A 26,366-nucleotide genomic window follows, 5' to 3' on the forward strand; every position below is an offset into this window, starting at 1 on the left:
GTCCGAAGAGCCACCATCATTTACAAATATTTACTCGGAAAGAATCCTTTTTAGGGGAGCTTCTAACACATTAAATAACAGTATAATACATGCATTAATTCATTTAAATGCATTTACTGCCTTTGATTATTTCCTCTCCCTGAAAGCCAAGTAAAAATTCATCCCCAAGTACACCAGGGAACGAATGAGCCATAGTGGAAGGCAGATTTGGATTATTTGTCCATTGGTCCTAGCTGCTAGCTGTCCATTAAACATCCTACACCCCAGGGAGATAGCTAATCTCTAGTTGCCAGTGGATGTATACTCAGTGTTGATGAAGGTACTAAGTGCACTAACCTGCATTTTGCTAATTTCAGGAAAGTGCTTGGAAATCTAAATTTAATTGCTTACTAACTATGGATTACCTAATTGCTCTTATTTAAGTGTTTAATCACTAAGGATAACTAGCTACTCAGAATATTTTAAAAAAAAACTAGCTCTCTCTTTTTTAGGTTTTATTTATTTATTTTTAAAAGATTTTATTTATTATTTGACAGACAGAGATCACAAGTAGGCAGAGAGGCAGGCAGGGTGGGGGGGGGGAGCAGGCTCCCTGCTGAGCAGAGAGCCCAATGCGGGCTCCATCCCAAGACACTGGGATCATGATCTGAGCCTAAGGCGGAGGCTTTAACCAACTGAGCCACCCGGCACCTCTTTATTTAATTATTTGACAGAAAGAGCACAGAGGCAGAGTGAGCTCCCCACCGAGCAGAGGGCTCCATTCGTGGCTTGACCCCGGGACCCTGAGACCATGACCTGAGCCAAAGGCAGACAGTTATCAGACTGAGCCACCCAGGCATCCCTCAAAAAAGCAGTTCTGACCATTGACTTTGTATTCTTCAAGTCAGAGTATGTGAAATATTAACATACATTAATTGGGCACAGAAGTAGAACCTCTGGGACACCTGGGTGGCTTAATCAGTTGCGCAGCTGCCTTTGGCTGGGGTCATGATTCCAGGGTCTTGCTCCGGCGAAGAGACTGCTTCACCCTCTGCCTCCGCCTGGTACTCTACCTGACCGTGCTCTCTCTCTGACAAATAAATAAATAAATCTTAAAAAACAAAAAAAAAGATGAAGAAGAAGTAGGACCTCTGAGCAGTGTCCATTCACATAGCCAATGTGCAAATGTGCCTGTAACATGCCAAGAGAACTTGAAACTAGAACTATGATCATGTCCTTTATTTTTTAATTCATGACCATCAGTTCCTGGACATTGCTCTCTACCACCAAACTATTTGCTAAAGGTAATAATTACCATCTTTCTCAGAGAGTTGAAACGAGAATTATAAGAGATAATATATGTGCAAGTGCTTTATAAACTATCAAGTGCCAAACACATATAGGGATTATTATAGGAGGGAACGTGCCTTCCAAAATTAATCATTTAGACAATATGATAAGCATAAATTATTGGTTTCCATATTTGAGTCATGACAAATTCCTGCAGTCACCATGAAGCAAGAAATTGACATCTGGGGGAAGAAACTAATAATTCAGCACTTTTAATTCATGTGGAAATACTAATTTCACAATCCATACAGGAATGTACAGCATTTAGGAGTTTATATTTAAAGTTTTTGTAACAGTGAATTGCCTAGAGAGTCAACTGTTCCTGGGGATTTTCTTAACGATTCTGAACATCACCCAGCGCGCTAACGGAAGGCTGAAGCTACTCCTCTCCTCATTCCATCTCCCGGAAACTTCCAGTTTACCTTTTCCACTCCCAGGAAAGCTAACGGGGAGTGTGACTTAAAAATGGGTTCAGACTACATCCGACATGATAAACCATGTCTATCTTATTCACGATGTAAGTCCCTAAACCATTTCCAGCCTATTCGCCAGAGTTCGGCAGGTGATGGTGACTTCTCGGTTCCCGGTCCCTTTTCTGAGAAGGCGCGTACAGCTAGTTTCTCCGACCCGGGAGAGAGCAACAAAGTCGGGAGACTGGGTTCGGGGAGGAAGAAGCGGGCGAGCAACCCGTCCCCACCTCCCGGGGGTACACGGGCGGGGCTGGGCAGGGGTCCGCGCTCCTCCCCGGGGCGGAGCTCGCCCCGGCTCCCCGCGCCCCGCAGAGCGAGCGGGCAGCAGAGTCTGCGGCGCTGCGGCAGCGGGCGCGATGTATCTCCGCAGGGCGGTCTCCAAGACGCTGGCGCTGCCCCTGAGGGCGCCCCCCGGCCCCGCGCAGCTCCGGAAGGACGGTGAGTACCGCGCCCGCCCTGGCGTCCAAGCCTGAAGAGGACGGGCGTCTCGCGCGCCGATTTGCCGGGGTTCCCGTGCCCGCCGGCACCCGGGAGGTGGGGGGGACAAACCCGGTCCGAGGGCAGAAGCCTGGGATTGGGGCTAGGGGAGAAACGGAGGAAAGTCGCGGGGAGGACGCCCCGAAGTTCTCGAAGACTTGGATAGTAGGCAACCTTTCTAGCGCGGCTTCGGAATCCGGACTAGGCTTCGTGGGTTCGAATCTTGTTGGGCAAGGGATTTCACCTTCATTTCTAAAATGGGGACAATAATGGTTGTGAGTTTTAATGAGTTAATATGCCGTTAAAAGCGCTTAGAAAAATGGCTGGTTAACGCCCTCGTAGCTTACTCCTTTTATTCGTATAGGGACCTGTGCGCTCTCCAACTTCACGAGGAAACAGGAACGGGTGGCACGATGGAGCCAGGCAGGGCGCGGGAGGGAGTGCGGGCCCACTGAATGTTGGCTAAATGCGCCCGAATAAATAAACTTATGGCCTGTCCGGGAATCCGCAGCCGGAACTCTAGGAGTCTTCGAAGCACTTTCCCTGGGGCTGCGCAGAAACCCGGAGCTATCCACCTGTTCCGCCCAGCGGTCCCGGTATCTGTCACCTTTAGATTTGGCAATGCCTGGGAAGAGGGATAGTATTCGGAAATTTCTTAAAGGGGGAAGTTGCAGTTCAAGCTGGAAGCTCTTTTTTTTTTTTTTTTTAATTTTGTTTATTTAGGGAGTGAGAGTGAGAGAGCATGAGAGGGGAGAAGATCAAAGGGAGAAGCAGACTCCCCGTGGAGCTGGGAGCCCAATGTGGGACTCGATCCTGCAACTCTGGGATCATGACCTGAGCCGAAGGTAGTCGCTTAACCAACTGAGCCACCCAGGCGCCCAAGCTGGAAACCTCTTAACTAAAACTTGAAAAATACAAAAGCGCCTACTATAGTGCCTGGAATACTGTAGGGCTTCATAAGGATGGGCATGCGTGTTTTCCTCCCTGCTGCGGACCGGCTTCGCGCTCCTGTGCAGTTTTGCCCCAGCGGCTCCTCCCCAGGCCTCCTCCGTCGCCCCTGTCTTTGCTGTCCTGCTTAGCCCAGCGGCTCTTAGACAACCTCTTGGAAAGTTCTTAGTTCTCCCCGCACTTGGCCTCACTTCCTAAGGCTTGTGAGGTAGTTTAGCGCAGAGCGTGCATTGGAGCCGACAGAGAAGGAAACACTCCCGCGGAAGATTCCATGGGCCAAGTCCTCCTCCTCCACTTTGATTAGGCCTGTGATGGTGATGGCGGTGGGAAGGAAGGGAGGTCTGTCCAGATAGCTTTATTTCTCTCTTTAAAAAACTGGTAGGAAGCCGTTGCCTCACCGATAACAGAATAAGGCATCTTCGTTTTCCTTGATCTTTATACTGAGTAAGATGGAGCATTTTTCACTGACGAAGTAGAACCCATTAATTTTAAACTTCGGAAGATAACGAGGCCGTTGTGATTGGGGGTGGGGAGGAGAAAGATGAGGCCCCTGACCCTGGCCTTTGCCGTTATCTTCCGCATGCACCACCGGCTTCAGGCACAAACACGCACAAACACACACACCTCTTTTGTAGCGAGGCGTTTCAGATCATTTCTTCCCCAACTTGGGGTAAAAGAAAAGCAGGTTAGACATTTTAAATCGGTAGTTAGCAATACTGGCTGTAGCAGCACTGATCTTTCTCTCATTTTCATCTAATTACTTTTTTTCCGTAGCATTGATTTGCTTATGTATTTTAAGAACTGTTATTGACCGGGAATCTGGCTTCAGTCATGGAGATTAATTGACCTTTTTGTTGGTACTTTCTGTTTTGATAAACTGAAGAGTAAAATTTTAGCTGTGCCTCACCAAATTGTGTTCTCAGGCTTTTGCTTTTTAAAAATGTAACTTTTTGATGAGTAAATAATTGGGGTTTGTAATAGATCACTGGAAGGAACGCAGAAACGCAAAAGAGAGGTCACCTGTAATCCTGCCACTCAGAGAATACCACCATTTACATTTTAGTATATATAATGTTCCAGAAGTTTTTTCCTGTTGCATTTTATTCTTGTGCACATTGCTTCCACAAACTGAGATAGCCCTGTATAGATTATTTTGCTATAAATTTGCATTTACTATATTGTAAATATTTTCTCAGGTAAGCAAATATTCTCCTGCAAAACTTCTAATAATATCTATTTCACATTACATCGATATGCTCAAATTTAACTAATTAATCTTTATTAAATATTTATTTCCCATTTCATTGCTCTTTTATTTTTTTTTTAAGATTTTTAAAAAATTTATTTGACAGACAGAGATCACAAGTAGGCAGAGAGGCAGGCAAAGAGAGAGGGGAAAACAGGCTCCTCACTGTGCAAAGAGCCCGATGTGGGGTTCCATCCCAGGATCCTGGGATTATGACCTGAGCCGAAGGCAGAGGCTTTAACCCACTGAGCCACCCAGGCACCCCTCATTGCTCTTTTAATTGTCATAATTGTATTTGTGTTTAAGTCTTTACTTACATCTCTGATGATTTTCTTTATTGCTTCCTATTTAAAATAATCTTTTTGATATTTATGTCTGGTTGACAACTACAGAAGCTACATATTCTCTGTTTAGTAATAGATGTATTTTTCAACCCACAAAAGCCCCACTACAGGTCAAAGCCATACTCTCTTAAGATAGCCTCTTTGTCTATATTGGTGCGGAAAAAATATTTTTTCCAAGAGATGATTGTTTATATATAAACTGAAAACACATACAGGAAGTGTTTCCAGTATTGCTAATACAAAGATTTGTAATTAGGGCAACTGCAAATCAAAACTTCTCCCTAGTCCTCATGCACACCCCGTGTGTCAGGCCACATCCAATTACTTTGCACTTTTTCAGCTCTCCTGACTTTGCATGTGCTGTGCCTTCTGCCTCTGGTGCAATTTTCTCTCCCCTTATTCATCCGACAGTCTCCTCTACTTTCCTTCAAAACCCAGGTGATGTCTAATTATGACAGGTCCCTTAAGCCAGCTAGCTGAGGTTTTTCACTGAATTTTCATGCTGTTGTTGCAACTTCTGCTTGCTTCTGTTCCAGCATTTGTCACACTGCATTTCAGTTATTTGTGCATTTCTTCCCTCCTTCAACTATGTGAGCTACATGAGGCTCAGGATATGTCTTGTTCAAAGTTCTATCCTTAGTGATTCTGACAAGACCGAACACATAGTAGGTGCTCAACTCTTTTTTGTTGAGTGAATAAGTTAATGTTTCTACTTTTTTAATCTTGAAAATAAAGAATTTGAGCTATATGAACTTTAAGCTCTTTCTAGCTCTGAGTCTATTATTAAAAATTTCAATTCGAGGGCGTATGACATTTACAAGTTTTATGTATTTAGACGTAATAATACAGTACTCTTATCTATTTCTTTTTTAAAAATATTTTATTTATTTATTTGACAGAGAGAGAGGTCACAAGTAGGCAGAGGCAGGCAGAGAGAGAGGGAGAAACAGGCTCCCCACTGAGCAGAGAGCCCGATGAGGGGCTTGATCCCAGGACCCTGAGATTATGACCTGAGCCGAAGGCAGAGGCTTAAACCACTGAGCCACCCAGGCGCCCCAACTCTTATCTATTTCTATTGGTTTGTACAGAATTGTACTTCTCCTTCACACATGACCATGTTGTAACATCTTGTCCCAAACAAGCTTATATCTGCTCATCTTTAAAGGTTTTTGTTAGAAGAATTAAGATTTCTGTCTACATAGGACATTTGTATTACAGATTTGTAGAAATGTGTTGGGCTTCAACCTGTTTTACTTAACATGTAATTTTTCAGTTCAAATATATTTAATTCAATTTTTGGAAAAATAATCTCTTCCACTGAATCCTGTAGTGGAGTACATACAGCAAATGGATTTCTTTTGCATCTTGTGGGACTGTTAAAATTGTTCAGTGCTTTTGTCATTTCTCCTTACTCACGCCTGCACTCTTTCCAAGAAAAGCAGGATGCTAAGCACGAAGGTGACAGGTTTCATAAGTACTTATCAAATGAGATTGGGAAAATGTCAAATGGAATTATTACCCTACCTTGTGATGCTGTATTCCCTTAAGCTAAAAATCACTTGATGTTAATAGTTCACCGAAGGGGAAAATTTTTTTAAGGTATAATTATTTTAAATAGTTTTGCTTAAGTGGTAGAGCTAACTGTGTTTCAACTTGTTTTCCTAGCATCTCTTCGCTGGATGTCATCTAACAAATGGTTTGGATCATCTGGATCAAATATGATCTATTATCTGGTTGTAGGTGTCACGGTCAGTGCTGGTGGATATTATGTAAGTGTTTAAATAACCATAATGTTCAAGAATTCATATATTTTCTGACCTATGTAAAACTCAAAACATTATCAAAGTCAGGACATGAGATTAATTAAATATACAAGATGGTGGGAAATCAACATTTCTTAGACAATATATACTGCCAAGTACAGGTGAGTTCCAGTAAAAATGATATTATTAGGGGGACCTGAGTGGCTCAGTTGGTTAAATGACTGCCTTTGACTCAGATCATGATCTTGGAGTTCTGGGTTTGAGACCTGCAGGCTCCCTGCTGGGCAGGGAGTATGTTTCTCCCTTCGACCCTCCTCCCTTTCATGCTCTCTCTCACGCTCTCTCTAAAATAAATAAAATCTTTTTAAAAATGATGTTATTATAAATACTAATAATAATCGACCTATGAGTGTTTATCATATGACAGACTCCCGGCTCATTTCATAATTACAGCAATTCTATAAGGTAGGTACTATTATTAACATTTAAACAAGAAGGAGCGCCTGGGTGGCTCAGTGGGTTAAAGCCTCTGCCTTCGGCTCAGGTCATGATCCCAGGGTCCTGGGATCGACTCCGCAGGGAGCCTGTTTCCTCCTCTCTCTCTGCCTGCCTCTCTGCCTACTTGTGATTTCTCTCTGTCAAATTAATAAAATATTTTAAAAAAAAACATTTAAACAAGAACTGTTTTGAAAAATTAACTTAATAGACTATTTTTTAAAACATTTTATTTATTTATTTGAGAGAGCAAGAGAACACCAGTAGTGGGGAGGAGATGAGGAAGAGGGAAAAACAGGCTCACTGCCAAGCAGGGATCCTGATGTAGGGCTTCATCCCAGGATCCCAGGATCAGGACCTGAGCTGAAGGCAGATGCTTAGCTGACTGAGCCAGGAGACGTCCAATAGACTTTTCTTTTTTTTTTTTTTTAGAGCATTTTAGGTTTATAGAAAAATCAGCAGAAAGTACAGAGTTCTCATATCTCCTCTCAATACTCCCATCAACAACCTCGCATTAGTGTGATACATTTGTTACAACTGATGAGTCAATATCAATACATTTTAACTAACTAAAGTCTATAGTGTACATTCGTGTTCACTCTCCGTATTGCACATTCTATGGGTTTGGACAAATGTGTAACAATGTATCCATTATAGTATCATACGGAATAGTTTCAGTGCCCTGAAAATTCCCTGTGTTGAATGTATTCACTCTTCCCTCCCCAAATTTTGTACTGTCTCCATGGTTTTTATTAGTTTTATATATCTCTGTATACATTCATTATTTTAAAAAGGTAATATTTATTCATATATTTTTAAAAATTCAAAATAGACAAGTGCAAAATTAAAAGAATGTTTTACCCACTCCTTCCAGGTAATCACTGAAAAATGAAGCTTTTGATAGTATGATTTTGGAGCTAAAGTGATGAAATATTTGTGCATTAAATAAGTAATAATAAGTCTATTGAATCATTCCCCATTTTGTCATAAACTTTCTAAATCAAAATTTAATCTTCATTATGAACAAAAGGAAAATAAATATAAAATTTTCGGAAACCTAAGAGTACACAAGAGTCACTACATTTTGGTTTGACCCTACAGAGATATGCATAAAGGGACTTTTAGGCATAACTAGGAGCAGTTTGTATGTAGATGGCCAAACCAAAAAAACTTATCCTAATCTTCAGAATTTTGAGAGTCTCAAGAAACCAGAAACTTCAAATATGTCACTTATATTATCGTCCTCCACTGATCCACCAGGTTTCACTCATACCCAGACTCCTTTCCTTCTACCATCTACTGCTTAATGTTGAATTCACTGCCCAGAGCTACTATTGTTGGAAGTAGGCCATTGGAGAAACAGAGATTGAATGGGCCATGTGATTATGGGGGGAGCTGGATAGATGGAATTTTATCTGGAACTCACTATGCCCATAATTATGCTTATTAGTGCCAGACATGAATCTCTCCAGTCCAATCTTTCTTTGCAAGAGCAATCGTAAACAGGAAGGTTACAAAATGACTGTCCTTTGAGACCTTTCTGGCCTTGTTCTCTCACAGTGGGAGTGGGAGTTGGACAAAGCATGAACTCCAAGTCCCTTTCCACCTCTAAGAGTGTGTGGTTTTACTCTTAAATGTAGGAAGCTTCAATTCCCAAGAATCTTAGGCTCTTGTTAGGAGGAAATGCAGAGTGTGAGGCACTTGAAAACCTGTACTCAAGGCCCCGCCCCCTTCCCTTTGTCCTCTACTAAAATAAGTTCTCTACTAGATTTATCTGAATGGAATCCAGAGATGGTCACCAGCCAGTCTTTCATTTCCACGTGAAATCTTCTACAATAAGGGCCTCTTAGACTCTGCAGCAGGCCCAGGTCATGTCAGTTTTTTGAGGATCTGAGATGTTTGTGGAATATTTAAACACTTGCATATAATGGTGATATCATTTGGAAATAACTTTTGAAGTCTAGATTTGAGGCTATGCAAAGGTCTCTTTTTTTTTTTTGCAAAGGCCTCTTCTGATAGGCCTTTTTTTCTACTCTGTGTATGACCACCTTTGATTTGGAAAACTAAATTCTCTTGGCTACACATGAGTGTGAATCATTCCAATATCCTCATCTCTTTGATTCTGCCTGAACTAGCATTTCTTCTCATCTTGTGTTTTAGTCCCTTGAACAAAAAAAAAGCAATGTTCCTTGGGCTGTCACTGCTGGGATGGCCATTTCAGGAACGTCAACCTCTGCCCAGGCTCAGTTTTTGTGTACTGAGTGTGGAGCATGTCGACTCAGCATAGTGGTTTAAGCTCTCAGGAGCTCCCACCCTGCCGGGAAAGTATCCCCTGCTCTCATCCAGCATTGGTGACCATCATTCCTGCTGATCCTTTGAAACCCAGATGATTCAAGCCTGAATTCACCAAGCTCTGCCGGATTTGTTAGGGCCACTTTGGTATCATTTCCACCCCTGAGGTTATAGATTTTCCATTTTCACAGTCGAATTCTAACATGCTCTAAAATGACTTGTAATTCGCAAAGTATAATTTTTAATAAGATACGTGGGGTTTGGTTATTAAAAATTTAAAGAACACATATATAAAATGCAAATTTTAAAAATCCGTAATCCTACTGCTAAGCTTTATTCCCGATTCTGTTTCTGAAATAACCGATGGTCAGGTCATAGTTCTGCTTTGAAGGAAAAACCCTAGCTTACTTAAGGAATCTTCATTAGGGTCTACAAATATGCTGTTTCGGAAGATTTTTTTCAAACTTTACGAGATGATTGAGTTTCACATGCAGTCATGAGAGCTAATACAGAGAGATCTCGCAGAGTCTTCGCCTCATTTCTTCTGGTGATTAACATCTTTTATCGCGATAACCCAGTATCACAACCAGGAAGTGGACGTGGATAAAATTCACTGTCCTTATTCGTATTTCACCACTTTCACTTGCACTTTGTGTGTGTGCACGCACATGCACACACGCATGTGTATTTCATTCCGGAAGTCGTGTCACGTGTAGATTCATGTATTCAGTACAGCTGTCAGGACATAGGATCCCTTGTGTTGTCCTTTATAATTGCCCTCGGTCTTTTTTGTCCTCTCCTCCCTTCTTCCTAGCCCTGGCAACCACAAATCTGTTCTCTAGGTGTACAACTTCCCATTTCAAGAATGGAATCGTGAGGTATACAGCCTTTTGAGACTGGCTTTTTTCACTCAGCATAATTACCTGGAGATTCATCCAAATTGTTATACCTGTATTGAGAGTTCATTCCTTTTTAATCCTGAGTAGCATTCCAAGTTATGGGTGTACCACAGTTTGCTTAACCCGTCACCTGTTGTAGGACCCCCAGCCTGATTCCAGCTTTTGGCTGTTACAGATAAAGCAACCATGAACATTTGTGTATGGGTTTTTGTGTGCACATAAGTTGCCATTTCTCTGGGATAAATGCCAGGGGGTATCTATAAATGCTTGTCAGAGTATTTTGGTTCTAGCATGATTTGTTTTTCCTTCTTTGTCTTCATCTTTGTATCTGCAGTGTGTTTTCTGTTATGCTGACTCCTGTTAGAGCAGTTGTTTCTTTCCTTTGTAAAGTGTTCTACTTAGTAGCACAAGTTTCCAAAGGAGAAGCAAAAGCATGCTGGTGTATGTTGGTTTCTCTTCTTTGAATTATACATACCTTTGAAATTGGCATGTTGAATTTTAGAGCTCAAGAAAGAAACTTGAGTACACGTTTACTTTCAGACTTACAGGACGATCACATCAGAGCAAGCCAAACACACGGAGCGTGTAACAAATTTGAAAGAAAAAAACAAAGCAGAGTTACATCCACTTCAAGGTAAAGTGGATTTATTATTTTTTTCCCTTGAGACACTGATTTCCATGATCTTAGTCTAGCTATGAACACTATTTGCTTTCAGCTTCTTTACTACTTGACAGAATGGCTTTGACAGAAGTTCATTCAGAAAGGGAAAGCCCAACCAAAACCCAAAGAATATTGTTATATGTTTTGGATGAGTGCATTAGATAAATGAAACATTTTACATTTGTACTACTGACCAGTGACTTTGAATCTTTGTTGGAAAATATCACTTTTCCCCTACTCAGGCTTCCATTCAGGCGGGCATAATTTTAGTATCTGTCTCTCTCAGCTCATTTCCCTCATTATTATTTTTTAAATCATAAAACTAATTTTTGTTTCAGTTTTGGCTAAAATTGCCCATGAGTCTTTGCCCAAAGTGCACTTGACATTAGTACAATCAATCATGTCTATTAAGTCCCTGAGTTGATCTGATGATAAAATGGCAACTACTAGAACACAAACTTTACGTTTTCACCCTAATGTATATTTTTTGCCTTAAACTGCTTGCTTTGAATCCTTTTTTCATCTCAATTATAATGCCATTATTATCGATTACTATGACCACTCTTTAGGGACAGATACTGGCTACTTATGAACCAATTTTAACCTTTTAGTCATGACAATATTAAGAAATGGAATATCATCAATAAATATTACTGAATGGAATCGTGAGAAAGCTGATTGTAATAATAATAAAATTCAGCATTTCCATGGCACTTATTTTATTTATTTATTTATTTATTTATTTATTTATTTATTGGGGGGGTGGTCAGAGGGAGAGAGAATCCCAAACAGACTCCCCAATAAGCCTGGAGCCCACAGAGGGGCTCAATCTCACAACCCTGAGATCATGACCTGAGCCAAAACCAAGAATCGGGTGCTTAACCTACTGAGCCACCCAGGTGCCTGGCACTTTTGGTTTTGTTTTTTTTTTTAAGATTTTATTTATTTATTTATTTGAGAGAGTTAGAGAGCACTGAGCAGGGAGCCCAAAGTGGGGCTCAATCCCAGGACTCTGGGATCATGACCTGAGCCAAAGGCATACACTTAACCAACTGAACAACCCAGGCACCCCTGCACTTTTGGTTTTAAACCCCTTGTCATACCATAATTTCAGTCAGTCCTCACAATAGCTCTTTGAGGCAGATATTATTGATTTCCCCATTTTACAGGTGATAAAACTGAGGTTGAAAGAGGATAGTGATTGCTCAGTCATCAACTAGTAAGTTGGCTGCTTTTCCATGCTACTTCACATGAAAGGTTGGCTGTTTATTTTCATATTCCTTGTATTTAAATAAATAATATTTGTAATTTTTTTTAAGTTTAACTGGTTCAAAAGGGTTATGAAAAAGCAGATGCCCATTTTCCCTCCCCAGAGCAAATTAATAATACCAGCTTCTTTGTATCCTCCTAGGGAGTCTTTGCAAATAAAAACTATCTGGGTATACCTTACCTCCTTTTGTCCTAGCACAAATAGTACCATACGGTATACATTGCTCTTTTTCTTGCCTTTTTTCATTTAACAGGCTATCTTGAAAAGTATTTCTTATCAGTACAGATGGCTTTGTCTCATTTTTTAAAAATGACCGGGGGGCGTGGGGGCTCCTGAGTGGCTCAGTGGGTTAAAGCCTCTGCCTTGGGCTGGGGTCAAGATCTCAGGGTCTTGGAATGGAGCCAGCATGGGGCTCTCTGCTCAGCGGGGAGCCTGCTTCCTCCTCTCTCTCTGCCTGCCTCTGCCTACTTGTGATCTCTCTCTCTCTCTCTGTCAAATAAATAAATAAAAATCTTAAAAAAAAAAATGACTTCGCGGACTTCCGCTGTGTTCCCATGCTCTTTAAATTAACCCTTTGCTTAATGGACTAAATCTTAAAGGTGAAAAAGAGAACCTGACGGGAGCGGAGAAAGCAAGTTCAGAAGTGTGTGAAGTGTCTGCTCCGGAAGTCCTGGAGGTAGACGCGGAAGATACTCCAGATGTTACAGCTGCAGCGGTAGAGGGGGCTTCAGCCTGTCCCGGGGATGTGGAGGCCACTGCCCGGGAGCCCGACGCGGTCAGCGCTGAAGTGGGGGCAGAGGCGACAGACGCCGCGCCGGGCGTCACCGCAGAAGCCAGCGCCGAAGCGCCCCCAGAGGTTCAGGATGCAGCTCTGGATGGAGCTGTTGCCGGAAATGATGATAAAGGGACAGCAGACAAGGAAAGCGCTGGTGGAAATGCTGAACGAGAAGAAAAGAATCCTCCCGTTGAATCAGAATCCTCTGCTCGGGATGATTTACAGGAGCAAGCCGGTGTTGCTTCCGACGCCCACGCCCCGGCTCAAGGCTAATCTCTTGCTGACCGACCCTTTAGCCAAAAAAATACCATCGTGCCTGATGGTTGCTTTTGTAGTTTCAGTCATCATAGTTTTAAGACAGGCTTCTTTGCTAGAAAACTTGAAGATTTCTGGTATCTACTGATAGACTTGGGGATTGAGAGACTTTGAGATTTTATGGGTGTGAATAGTTTCCTGCTCTCTGAGATCAGAGTATGACATTTCAGTAAGAGCTCACGGAGTTCCATCTTTGTATTTCAGTTTTATATCATAGGAATTGAGCTTTCTGTACAATCTGCATTCACTTTAATTTTGCTATACCTGTACCTTAATGTATGTTAATTTAGATTCTTGAGTTTTGATTTGAACTCATTTAAATAAAGTTGGAAAGTCATTAGTGCTTCTGTTTTATTCACTAATGTTTAATGTATAATCTATAGTCTATAGTCTATAATATTAAAGATCATGTATAATATAATTATACATTGTATACAATGTATACAATTGTATACAATTATACATGTATATAATTATACAGGTTATAATATTGATTGTAGATTAACATACACACAGCATCGCATGAACAATGAAAAGAAACGTATTGGAGCACCTGGATGGCTCAGTGGGTTGAGCCTCTGCCTTTGTCTCAGGTCATGATCTCAGGGTCCTGGGATCCAGCCCTGCATGGGGCTCTCTGCTCAGCGGGGAACCTGCTTCTCCTTCTCTCTCTGTCTGCCTCTCTGCCTACTTGTGATCTCTGTCTGTCAAATAAATAAATAAATCATTAAAAAAAAGATTTATTTATTTTAGAGAGAGAGAGTGAGAGTGGGGTGGAGGGAGGGGAAGGGCAGAGGGAGAGAGAATCTCAAGCAGACTTCCCACTGAGCACAGAGCCCTACCTGGGGCTCGATCTCTCAACCCTGAGATCATGACGTGAGCTGAAACCAAGTGTCACATGCTTAACTGACTGAGGCACCCAGGTTCCCCTAGTTCTCATTACTTTTTACAGTTGCGTGAAGCTACATGTGTGGGTACCATGATTTACTCAACAGTTTCCTACTGATGGGACATTTGAGTTGTTTCTCTTACTTGCAATCACAAATACTGCTGCATTGAATAAGCTTCTGCAAAATGTATTTTTGCATTTTTGCCAGTGTTTCACAGGATAGATTTCTGAAAGAGAGATTGCTAGATCAAATACTAAGTAATTTTGCTATCTATCGCAAAAGCCCTTCCATAGGAGTCACACTACTTTGTATTCCCAAAATAACAATGTATGTGAGTGCCTGTTTCCTGTCAGAGTGTATTGTCAAACATTTGGATTTTTTTTAAAGATTTTATTTATTTATTTGACAGAGAGAGAGAGACCACAAGTAGACAAAGAGGCAGGCGCGGGGGTGGGGAGCAGGCTCCCCGCTGAGCAGAGATCCCGATGATGCAGGGCTCGATCCCAGAACCCTGAGATCATGACCCTAGTCGAAGGCAGAGGCTTAACCCCCTGAGCCACCCAGGCATCCCAAACATTTGGATTTTTGATAGGTGTGATAGATGAAAACTTGTATCAGCGTGATTTTAATTTGCGTTTTCTTTATTAAGAGTAAGGTTGAACCTTTTTTCATTTGGTCAAGGGCAATGTACATTTCTTTTTCTGCAAAGTTATCTCCAACGCATTTTTTTAAAATTTTGGGAGATAGAGTGGGGGTGCTGGCAGAAACAGAGGGAGAGAGAGAATCATAAATAGACTCCACGCCCAGCACAGAGCCCACTGCAGGGCTCCATCTCACAACACTGAGATCATGACCCCAGCTGAAATCAGTCAGAGGTTTAACCAACCAAGCTACCCAGGTGCCCCTTCAATGCATTTTTTTAGTGTTGTTAGTCCTTTACTTTTCTATTTTTAAGAAAGTTTTCTGTACTAGAGATAGCAAACTTTGTCTGATATAAATTAAAATTATTTTCCAAGTTTGTCATTCATCTTCTTACTTTACTTATGGTGTTTTTATAGTACAAGAGATTTTTTCTTTAATTTTAATATAATCAATCTTTTCCCATATTGTTTGTGAATTTTGAGCCATCGTTAGTGTAGTAGACTGGGAAAAAACAGTCACATAGTCTTTCCACATACACTCCAATGAAGTGTGCCTTTCTATCTCTTTCCATCAAGGGGTGGAGACTATTTTTCCATCTCCTTGAATTTGAACTAGCCTTGTACCTGCTTTGATGGAATGCTGTGGAAGTGATTTTGTGAGACTTCTCATTTGCTTGGAACCTTGAGACTACCGTATGGTCTCCATGAGAATAAGAGACCTTATGGAGAGAGGGGCCCATCCCTAGCTAGCGCTAACCCCAGATACATGAGTGAGGCCATCCTAGACCCTCCAGTTTCAGCCGCCATGCCAGACAACTGCAGTTGAGGGATCCCAGGCAAGAACAAGTAAGAACCAGCCAGCTGAACACCCAGACCAAATTGCTGATCCATAAAATTGTGAGCAAATCAGAGGGTTGCATACTAAGCCATGCAGTTGGGGCACTGTAAGCAGCAATACGTAGTTAAGATAGTTAGGAAATAAAGCTTAACTTTGAATTTGATGCAGACTAGCTTTTGTGTTGTTGCCTGTCACATTCTTCAACAGGGAAGATGAAAGAATGAGCTGTACCCCACAGATCCAGAATTTGTCTGGCTTTTTGTTGGCCAATTGTTGCCTTTTCTGAAAAAAATTTTAGAACTACTCAATGCCAAATGTGACTATATGCAGAAGGGTTTTTTTTTTCCTTTTAAAGTCTAGTATTTATTTAGAACAAACAACCTTTTGAAACAGCAGCTATCAAGTCCAAAAGCAAACTATATTTTATTAGCCTTTTTTAGACTTTAACAACCAATGTGATGAAAGTTTAACAACAGTATTTCACAAACAGTATTTTTCTTATTAGATCATTGGCTGACTTTGATAAAATTAAAAATATACCTTAACGAAGTCAAACTGGTATAGAGTGTGGGGCTTGGAATATGAAACTAATTATAAAAGATTAACAATGACAGTAGAATCAGATAACCAAGTTCTCTTTGATGAAGACAGGGATATAAAAGAGGACTAAATTTATAAAAAACACAACATATGTTTTAACCAACGACAGGCCCCGGAAATTTAAATACTACTTTCACTATTGAAAGAAATGTATGGAGCAGTCTTGAATAATATGAAATAACTACTCTATTTTTTTTAACGTGAATTTTCTAATGCAGTGTATTCCACAGCCAGCTTCTGAGTCAAAGCTGAATTCAGGGAAGATTAGTTTTTGAATGTGCTAGTAATTTCTGTGCCAAGTATTTGTCCTGTCAGATAACATCTGTTGACCAGAAGCAATACTGTCCATTATAATAAAGCACATTATATAATGTTTTTCCTCAGTTGAAGTTCTCTCTAAAGAAATTTCTAGAAAAAGATTTATTTACTCAACTTTTGGGGTGAGTTTTCATGAACAAATGGAAGGAATTTGGCCAGGTAAGTATTATTATTCAAATTTTTCATATGGATGTATAATTTTAAGTAATCATTGCCCAAATTAATAATTAAACTAATGTAAAAATTTACCTTTTATTTTCTGAGATTATTTCTTATGGATGGTGATTTCTGAGGTAGAGGTAGAAAATGAGAAAATTAGCTTTTTCCTTTATCAGGTGACAGGAAGATGAGAACATTATGGACATTATTACTCCCGTTTAAGAATGAAAATCTTTTCTCACACATCAGAAATCCTTTCCCGGGGCGCCTGGGTGGATCAGTGGGTTAAAGCCTCTGCCTTCGGCTGGGGTCCTAATCTCAAGGTCCTGGGATTGAGCCCCGCCTCGGGCTCTCTGCTCAGCGGGGAGCCTGCTTTCTCCCTCTCTCTCTCTCTGCCTGCCTCTCTGCCTACTTGTGGTCTCTGTCTGTCAAATAAATAAATAAAATCTTTAAAAAAAAAATCCTTTCCCTCAGAACTAGGGAAAGAACATTCTTTTGGAGTGGAAGATCTGTAGACTGTAATTATATCTATTATGTCTCAAGCAGAAACCACATAGAGTGACCAACTAAACTAATTTTTTAAATATTTAATTAATTAATTTATTTATCTGAGAGAGAGAGAGCATGAGCAGGGGGAGATGCAGAGGGAGAGGGAGAAGCCCACTCCATCCTGAGCATGGAGAAGAGCCCTACATGGGGTTTGATCGCATGGCCTTGAGATTATGACCTGCCCCAAAGTCAGATGCTTAATTGACTGAGCCACACAGGCACCCCTTAAACTGATTTTTAAAATGAATTTTTCCAGGGACGCCCGGGTGGCTCAGTCACTTGGGTGCCTGACTCTTGGTTTCTGCTCAGATCATGAAAGTCATGATCTCAGGGTCATAATATCAACCCCCCAGTGGGGGTCCGTGCTGCTTAAGATTCTCGAACCCACTATCTCTCTCTCTCTCTCTGCCCCTACCCACGCACCCCGCCCCTTGTGCATGGTGCTCTGTCTAAAAAAAAGAAAAGAAAAGAAAATTAATCTTTCAATTAGATGATAATTGAATTAATCATGCAGTGATTTTATTCTGTTAGTAAGATATTTAGAGGGGCGCCTGGGTGGCTCAGTCTGTTAAGTGTCTGCCTTTGGCTTATGTCATGATCCCAGAGTGCTGGAATTGAGTCCCATTTTGGGCTCTCTGCTCTCCTTCCCTCTGCTGCTCCCCCTGCTGTGCTCTCTCTCTCTCAGTCAAATAAATAAATAAAATCTTAAAAAAATAAAAATAAAAAAGATACTTAGGCAGATTTTACAAAGGCTTGACCCGTTATTTTGCTCAAATTAAAACATTCAATAAGGAAAATGTAACATTTTTAAAAAGATTTTATTTATTTATTTGACAGACAGAGATCACAAGTAGGCAGAGAGGCAGGCAGAGGGGGGCGGGGGCGGGAAGCAGGCTCCCTGTTGAGGAGTGAGCCAGGTGCGGTGCTCAATCCCAGGACCCTGGGATCATGACCTGAGCTGAAGGCAGAGGCTTAACCCACTGAGCCACCCAGGTACCCCAGGAAAATGTAACATTTTTAAAAAGAACTCAAATGGTAGAAAATATTCTGAAACTAAGCTCTTTTGAATTCACCGCCATCACACCTTTTACTCCTCACCGTCCTTTCCATCCCCATATAGTCTCTAAACTGTCACCTTAGCTCAGTTCTTCATATCTGTAGCCCCTCAGCAAATCTCCCTATCATTCCATTTACAGAGTTTTCCTTCTGAAAGATAAGTTGAGCATGTTGCCTCCCAGTTTAAAGCTTTTCACTAGTCCGCCAGTATCCAATTGAGGACATTTAAATTTGATATTACTTCACAGTCAATATTCTTACTCAGAGACCCACCACAAACCACACCTGTTCAACCTCTCTCCATTCTTATCTTTTGTCGGTACTCTATTTTCCTGCAGCCTCTAGCTTTGACCCAGCCTTCATGATTTAACAGCATTGTTACTTGAACTTGGCATCCTGTTTTATGCCTCAAAGATTTGTACATGTAGTTCTCTCCACCTAGAAAGACACTCCCAGTTCCTTAACTGGCTCAGCTGCTTTCCACTTACTCAGTTCAAACACCGTCGGCTTTGCAACACCTTTCCTCACTGGACTGAGCTGAATCTTTCATAAGTTCCTTTGTGTCAGTTTGTACCTTCTCTATCATTGCATTTATCATTCTGTTTTTCAATTATTTGTTTACACTTTAGAATCTCCAAATATAATGGGAGTTGCCTAAGAAGAAAAGACCATATTAGGGCCCTCAGTAAATGTTTGTTGAATGAAATCATGAGGCTCTGAGAGTTATGGCCGGGTATATAGAATTGACCTCTATGAACTGTTGATATTTGGCCATTTTGACCTACAAAACCAGCCATTTCTTTCTTTCTTTCTCTTTCTTTCTTTCTTTCTTTTAAATTAAATTACTTGAGAGAGAGAAAGAACAAGGGGATGGGCAGAGGGAGGAGAGAAGCAGACTCCCCGCTGAATGTAGAGCCAAAAATGGGGCTCAATCCCATGACCCCTTGATCATGACCTGAGCTGAAATTAGGAGTCTGAGGCCTAACCGACAGAGCCACCCAGGTGCCCCTCAAAACAGCAATTTCATAATTATATTCCAAGACGTAAATCTTGAGAAAATTTCAGAGGGTCAATTTGACTAAAATAATTGTAGCCTCTAAAGTAAATACAAAATTTTCTCAGATTGTATGGAAACTGGAGTGAAGAAATTCTCAAGTATAAATGTGTGGTTTTTTTCCATAAAGAAATCAGCCTACATATTTCTTCTCATAGTACAAAGCCCACTTGTTAATCTGAATGGATTTTTCACTCCATTTGTACTCCCCCTCCCCCAAAGCATTCATTTATAAGTTATCTTGCTCAAGCTTCTGTGTAGACCATTTCCCATCATGTTTCTGTTAATAGTCTAGAGAGAATGAGCAGAGGAGTTGGGTTCAACAGTGCTCCCGGAAGCCTTTGCAGCCTTACAACAAGCATCGCCACATTAATCAATTTACATGAGAACTGTAGCCGCAGGCAGATTCCAGTGCAATCACAGGTGCCGCCTCACATTACTCTAGCTTCACTGCTCCTGAAGAGTTTGTTCCCCAAGTGTTTAAACAGGACTCTTCATGATAGTCACTGGCTTTCTCCTCAGCAGAAAGCTGAACAGAAACATCCAGAAGTATCTTCACATTATTCCTCAAAACTCACTCAAAAATCAAATCAAGGTAATGAAATTGATATGAGAGCTTATATAAATCCTTGCAAAGACATTTCTTGTCCAGTGACAACACACTTAACAAAACTTACCCACGAATATAATAGTAATGAAGCAGGGTTCCCAGTACCACCATAACTCTTTTTTACCTATGGGCTATTCGGCTTGCAGTAATATTTTCTGCTTCTCCCTGAAAATCACGTTCCTGTTTCTTCAGAACTCAGTGTTAATTGGAAGCAGAATTTCTCATATTCTTGTCAGGGCACCCAGTTGGCCATCATCTGGACTGTGTGGAATGTCAACATGGGGATGAGTCAGGTCCCCATCGTTTTCAGTCTTATAAAAATATATGGCTAAAAACATACGGTTAAAACAGGGAGAACGTGGTGTGCATGGGAACTTACTCTAGTAGATATAAAAAGCTGTAAAGCTATAGTAGTTAAGATGGTTAGGCAAACGGATAAACAAATAGCCAATGGAAAACAATGGGGAACTGAGAAATAAGCTGCACGTAGGATGGAAAGAATTATGACCGATTAGAAATCAGTGAGGGGGCACCTGGCTGGCTCAGTTGGTGGAGCGGGCAGCTCTTGATCTCCGGGTTGTGAGCTTGAGCCCCACATAGGGTGTAGAGATTACTTACCAAAAATATAAAAATAAAAATCTTAAAAAAATAAGAAGAAATCAGTGAGGAAATAATGAACTCTTTACTAAATGGTGCAGGGATTATTGGGTATCCAAATTTAAAAATAAAGCAAAATTAGCCCATCACCTTACAATCTATAGTCAAAAAATTCCAAGTGGATTAATAATTTTATTTTATTTTTTAAGATTTTATTTATTTATTTGATATGCAGAGAGAGAGAGAGAACACAAGCAGGCGGAGCAGCAGGCAGAGGGAGAGGGAGAAGCAGGCTCCCCAGGAGCAAGGAGCCTGATGTGGGACTTGATCCCAGGACCCTGGAATCATGACCTAAGCCAAAGGCAGATGCTTAACCAACTAAACCACCCAGCTGCCCCTGGATTAACTATTTTATTTTAGATTTTATTTATTTATCTGACAGAAACACAGAAAGAGAGGGAACACAAGCAGGGGGAATGGGAGAGGGAAAGGAAGGCTTCCCTCTGAGCAGAGAGCCCAATGTGGGGCTTGATCCCAGAACCTTGGGATCATGACCTGAGCCTAAGGCAGATGCTTAACGACTGAGTTACCCAGGAAACCCTGGATTAATAATTTTAAAATGGGGGGAAAATTTAGTATTTGGGGGGAGAAAGTATTTCTTTGGCTTTAGACCAGGGAAGGATACCTTAGATACAACATTACAAAACAGCATAAAAAGATCAATTTGGGGGGGGGGCGCAAAAATGTAAAGCAAAAATGGCAAAATATTATACTTCAAAGCAAGATAGTGGGTAGATGTGTATTCATTATACTATTTGGTATTTTTTTTAAGATTTTATTTATTTATTTGACAGACAGAGATCACAATTAGGCAGAGAGGCAGATAGAGAGAGAAAGAGAGAGGAGGAAGCAGGCTCTCCGCTGAGAAGAGAGCCCGATGTGGGGCTCGATTCCAGGACCCTGAGATCATGACCTGAGCTGAAGGCAGAGGCTTTAACCCACTGAGCCACCCAGGTGCCCCTATTTGGTGTATTTTTTGTATGTTTAAAATATTTTGAAATTACAATGTTAGCTAAAAGTAAGAAAACCTCACTGCTTTGTGTTTCTGCACTTTATCCTTCTTTTCCAAAGCTAAAGGAATATTAGCTAACTGACTCTTCTGCTACAGAAAAAAGAACACAGGGGCAATGCGGGGCTCAGTTAGTTAAACAACTGACTCTCGCTTTTGGCTCAGTCATGCTCTCAGGGTTCTGGGTTCCAGCCCTGTGCTGGGCTCCATTCTCAGCGAGGAACCTGCTTGAGATTTTCTCTCTTGAGATTCTTTTCTTTCTTGAGATTTTCTCTCTCCCTCTGCCTACCCGCCCCCACCCTGCCTTGCGTGGGCACGAGCTCTCTCTCTCTCAAATAAATAAATAAATCTTTAAAAGGAAAAAGAGAAAAAAAAATACATGTGGCTTACAGCACTACCATGACCTTGGGAGCCTGGGCTTTACCCTCCTTCAACATCCAACTGTTTGGCCTTGAACAAATCCTATATCCTCCCTGGACCTCGGTTTGCTAACTTGTTAAATGAGAAGACTGAACTGGAATGTCATCTAAGTTTCCTCTGACTCTAAAAAGTTGAAATCCCTGTACCTGTGAGAATGGAGGAAGACAGAATCCTTGGTGTCGTAAGGGGCCTAGGCTGAAGCTAGATGGCTGTCAGGAGACTAAAAACCGCTAGGCAGACCCTTCAGGGAGATATGGCCTCTAATCCAAGACTCTGTAATGCGACAGTGTCCGTGAATCCTACCAAAAAGTAACGTGCATCATAGACTAAATTTCTGAAGAATTTTGACCATTTTCTGCCCCTTGCCTATGGTTAGTAATTAAATACAGTTTCTTCCTCTGATCTTCTCAGAGCTCTCCTTCCATAAACACTGTATGACCCTTCTTTATTTATCAATGTAAATGACTCTAGGTTTATTTTCTTACTGATCTTAAAACCCTTCCCTCAAATGTGTCACATCTATTGTCTTCAGGTCTCAAAAATTCTATAGTACTCTTCTAAATGAAGTTCCAAGTGTTGACTCCAGGCTCCAGCATTTTCTCTCTGCCCAAATGGCCTTCATTATCTATTATTTCTGTGCTGATTCACAGTACCTGATTCCACTGGGAAATTTTTTTCCCTTATTTTGTAAAAATCATTTCCACAGTCTCCCTTTCCTTTCTCTGTCTCTTGGCCTTTTTGGAGGACATCTGTACATTTGAAAGTAACTTATATTCTCCCTTTAATCTACTTCTGTTCTTCCATTCAATATTATCCCCATAAGAAATAAAATAAACTTGCATCATATATTTATCATATATCATCATATATTATGCTATGTACTTGTTGATTTGTTCTTTTTCAATTTGTTAGAGCTTAGTGTCACACACTAGTATATAATTGTTGTAATTAAAACTGGAAAACATGTTCCTCTCCGCATCTGTCTCCTTTCTACATATGACAGAGAGATCACAAGTAGGCAGAGATGTAGGCAGAGAAAGGGGGAAGCAGGCTTCCCGCCAAGCAGAGAGCCCGATGCAGGGCTTGATCTTAGGACCCTGAGATCACAACCTGAGCTGAAGGCAGAGGCTAAGCCCACTGAGCCACCCAGGCACCCCTCCCTTCTTCATATGTGTGTAGATGTAATTAGCAGGTAAAGGATGAGGGAAATCAGGCCAGGCTTATGAATTAGTTCCCCTTGTATTCTAGTTATCTCTGCTCTGCTTGAAGAACAAAACCCTCACTCTCAAGTATAAAGTTTCAAGAAAATGTCAAAGAAAGGGCCACTTAGAAAAAGATTGTTGGTATAACACAATGTGATGCTTGGGAAAGCATCACAAAGGTAATGCCTGACTTATGAAAGATAAATAATATAAGAGGATGTCACTTTTTATCTGAGACTTCGAGTTACAACCTACATAAGGATACAAAATATGTCATTAGTCTTCCTCCACAGCTTACAGAAAGGTGCCAAGATACATGTGTACTCAAAGTTAGTTAAGGATGATTAAGGAAATATAGTTTTATATTTGTTATTTGCTTATAATACTTATATGGACTTCCAAAGATAGAGTAACTTGCAATGAAATCACATCCATACTCTGTGAAAATTAGTGTGGGGAAATGTAAAACCCGAAAGAAAGAAGAAGCAATAATTATAGATTTGTGAGTAATTTTATTAAATACAAACATTACTAATACTTTAAACCTTCTTCAAAGTTAACCATTCACTACACTGACTTCAGTTGTAATTTTAAAGGAACATGAATATATTCAATATAGAAAAGAAATACAGTAATGAGAATGTAATTAAATGAGAACGAGATTCACTACCTCTCAAAATTCTAGGACTTAGTCGAAGTCATAGAATTCTTTTCTGTCTCCAGAAGAGATACCCAGACCGCACAAATGAATGGCATTTCTGCAAGGTGTTTCTGGTTCTCTACTGTATCCCCCACATTTGGAAATGGTGAAACCAGCTAAGCACCTCCCCAGTCACTAAAGACTTGGAAGTCAAGCTACAGGTGACAGCCAAAGTATTCTCCATGGACAGAAAATGCAGACAAAAAACTGCCTTTTCACCTCCTTTGGACTGCTGGTCTGTAGGAGGTCAAAGGGGTCCCAGTGTGTTCCCAGGCACAAATGATAAATTGTGCCTAATTATGATGGATAATAATAGTCTCCCCAACCCCCTCCTTTAGGACATTAAGAATTAGACATTACTTGCTTCCTGCCCTCTTCCCTTGGTAACTTTTAATTTAAAAAATTCCTTTCCTCTGAATGGTTTGAAAATATTTGATTTTATTCCAGGGATTTTCTTGAAGTAATTTCCTGCTTTATTTTCAGAAATGTAAAATGGGGGTTAGGGATAAAGGAAGATTTACCTGACTTTAGAACAAATAAAACTTTTAAAAGGCCGTGTCTAAAATATTCCAAGGAAAGTACACACCATCTTTTACAATTGATTAAAAAGATTGGACTGAAAACTAAAAATCTGTCACTTGATTGTATGGTAAAAGCTTCCAGCTCCTTTTTGAGGTTGCTTGGCCTGTAGGGCCAAATGCTCTCCTAGGATTCCCTTCTGGGAACTATTACAGGTTCTGTGATTAGCCAAGTGTTCAAAGACCCGTGGTTTTGCTGCGTCACATCTGTATTTCTCTGTCAAATGGAAACTTAAGAACAACTTTTCTCATTAGCGATAGGTGTTAGAGATTTGAGGCTAGATTCTTCTTTTTTGTGGTCAGGAGGGAATAGAGAATGTGCCGTCCTGAACCTGGAAGAGAAGGAAAGGGTCCAGGTTCTCCAGAACAATCCCTGCCAGTCATGCTTGCCACACAGCAAGAGCCCTTGCTGAAAATGGAAAAGAAAGGTGATTATTCTCAGTTTTCGATTTTTTTCTGAGTATAAGGAGAAAGCCATAGTAAATTCTTACTGTGCTTTTGGTGAGAAGAAATGGAAAGAAAACTCAACAGTGCTTCTTAATTTTTTTTCTCTTTTAATGAACAATGAAAAGCTTTGCAGTATCAGGGCTTGCTGCTGGGGAGCTCTCGAAGCAACAACTTTTATTTGGCCAAATCCATTCACCACGTTTCAAGACAATGAATAACATTTATTAATGGCATTTATTGAAAGACCTACTAGGCTACTGACATCGCAGCAGGCACCGGGATAGATGGAAAAGCTTACATTCTAGTCAGAGAGAAAGACAGACAAAATGGGCTGTAAAATTAAAGTTAAAGTAGTTAAAGTTAAACTAGCTCTGGGAGCCTATGAAAGTTGGGGAAGGAAACAGTGGTCACTGAGGGCTTTCAGGCAAAGATGATTGCTCACCTGAGTTTCGAAGGGTGAGTACCCTTTGCCAGATGAAGAAGTGGAGACTGGGGTCAGTGGGCCTTCCAGGTGAGGGGAGAAGTCGAGTCTGTTCAGAGTCTAAGGTGTTAGGGTCTGTAGGTGACTCCTGTCGGCACCATTACTGTTGATTACATTGGATGCGAGCGTGTCTGTTGGATGAATTTTAGCGCTCTCTGGAGCTCCATCGTCTTGGAATGTAACCATAATAATCACAGAGGAGGGACATTTTTGGATAAAACCGTTGCTTTTCTGGTCCCTTTGCATAGTTACTGCCATGGTCATGCCTGAGGCATTTGCATACTTTCACATGAACTAATTTTTTTTTTTTTAATGTGGATGTTACATAATCAGAACGGCAGTCCCTAGGGCAAGGCTTCTTCCCATTAGTCAGGTATGTTCCTGACCACTGTGTCTCAGCTAAGCCTTCTGCTTTACGTTGCTCCGCTTTCCAATCAGAAGTGTCCCGTTTTTCTAAGGCACTAACATGTTGTGACAATTATGACATTCTGAGCCATTTTCTTGGCTCAAAAGAGAGTGATATATGATAAGGTATTTTATTAGACTTTTTGAATTTAGGTCTTCGTTTTCCAGGAAGAATAACACATATATCTACAGTGTAACCATTAAATTGTAAGGGACTCACTTCAGAGATCCTCTTTTTAAAAAAATATCATGAATTTAAAGCATATTTCCTGACATTCTTTCCACCTTCTCTCCACTTCTCCCCAAACCACCCCCCACCAAAACTCTAAGCAAGATTACAACCGTGCTTCTGGACCACACAAAGCTATCATTTCTGTTTCAGAAACTTGGCATATGTTGTGTCTAGAACCATCTCTGTTGTACACTGCAAGGTCGCTCTCTTGGATAGGAGTCACAGGTCCAAGGAGA

At 40.8% G+C, this 26,366-nt stretch overlaps 1 protein-coding gene across 1 annotated transcript; it reads left to right on the top strand.

Moving 5' to 3' along the window:
* The first annotated feature begins 6,493 nt into the window (after positions 1–6,493).
* On the top strand, positions 6,494–13,536 carry LOC123936850 (mitochondria localized glutamic acid rich protein). Its single transcript, XM_045997400.1, has 3 exons — positions 6,494–6,583; positions 10,804–10,897; positions 12,794–13,536. The coding sequence occupies exons 1-3, from the start codon at positions 6,494–6,496 to the stop codon at positions 13,240–13,242; spliced, it is 633 nt and encodes a 210-aa protein (XP_045853356.1). The 3' UTR covers positions 13,243–13,536.
* The last annotated feature ends 12,830 nt before the right edge of the window (positions 13,537–26,366 follow it).

Source organism: Meles meles, chromosome 2 (genome assembly GCF_922984935.1).
Source record: "Meles meles chromosome 2, mMelMel3.1 paternal haplotype, whole genome shotgun sequence".
NCBI lineage: Eukaryota > Metazoa > Chordata > Mammalia > Carnivora > Mustelidae > Meles > Meles meles.

Bases quoted from the DNA above. Each gene is read 5' to 3' on its own strand.
- LOC123936850 (XM_045997400.1), top strand. From the start codon at position 6,494: ATGTCATCTAACAAATGGTTTGGATCATCTGGATCAAATATGATCTAT. The intron at 6,584-10,803 runs GTAAGTGTTTAA...GTTTACTTTCAG, and splicing joins TCAGTGCTGGTGGATATTAT to ACTTACAGGACGATCACATC. The intron at 10,898-12,793 runs GTAAAGTGGATT...TAAATCTTAAAG, and splicing joins AGAGTTACATCCACTTCAAG to GTGAAAAAGAGAACCTGACG.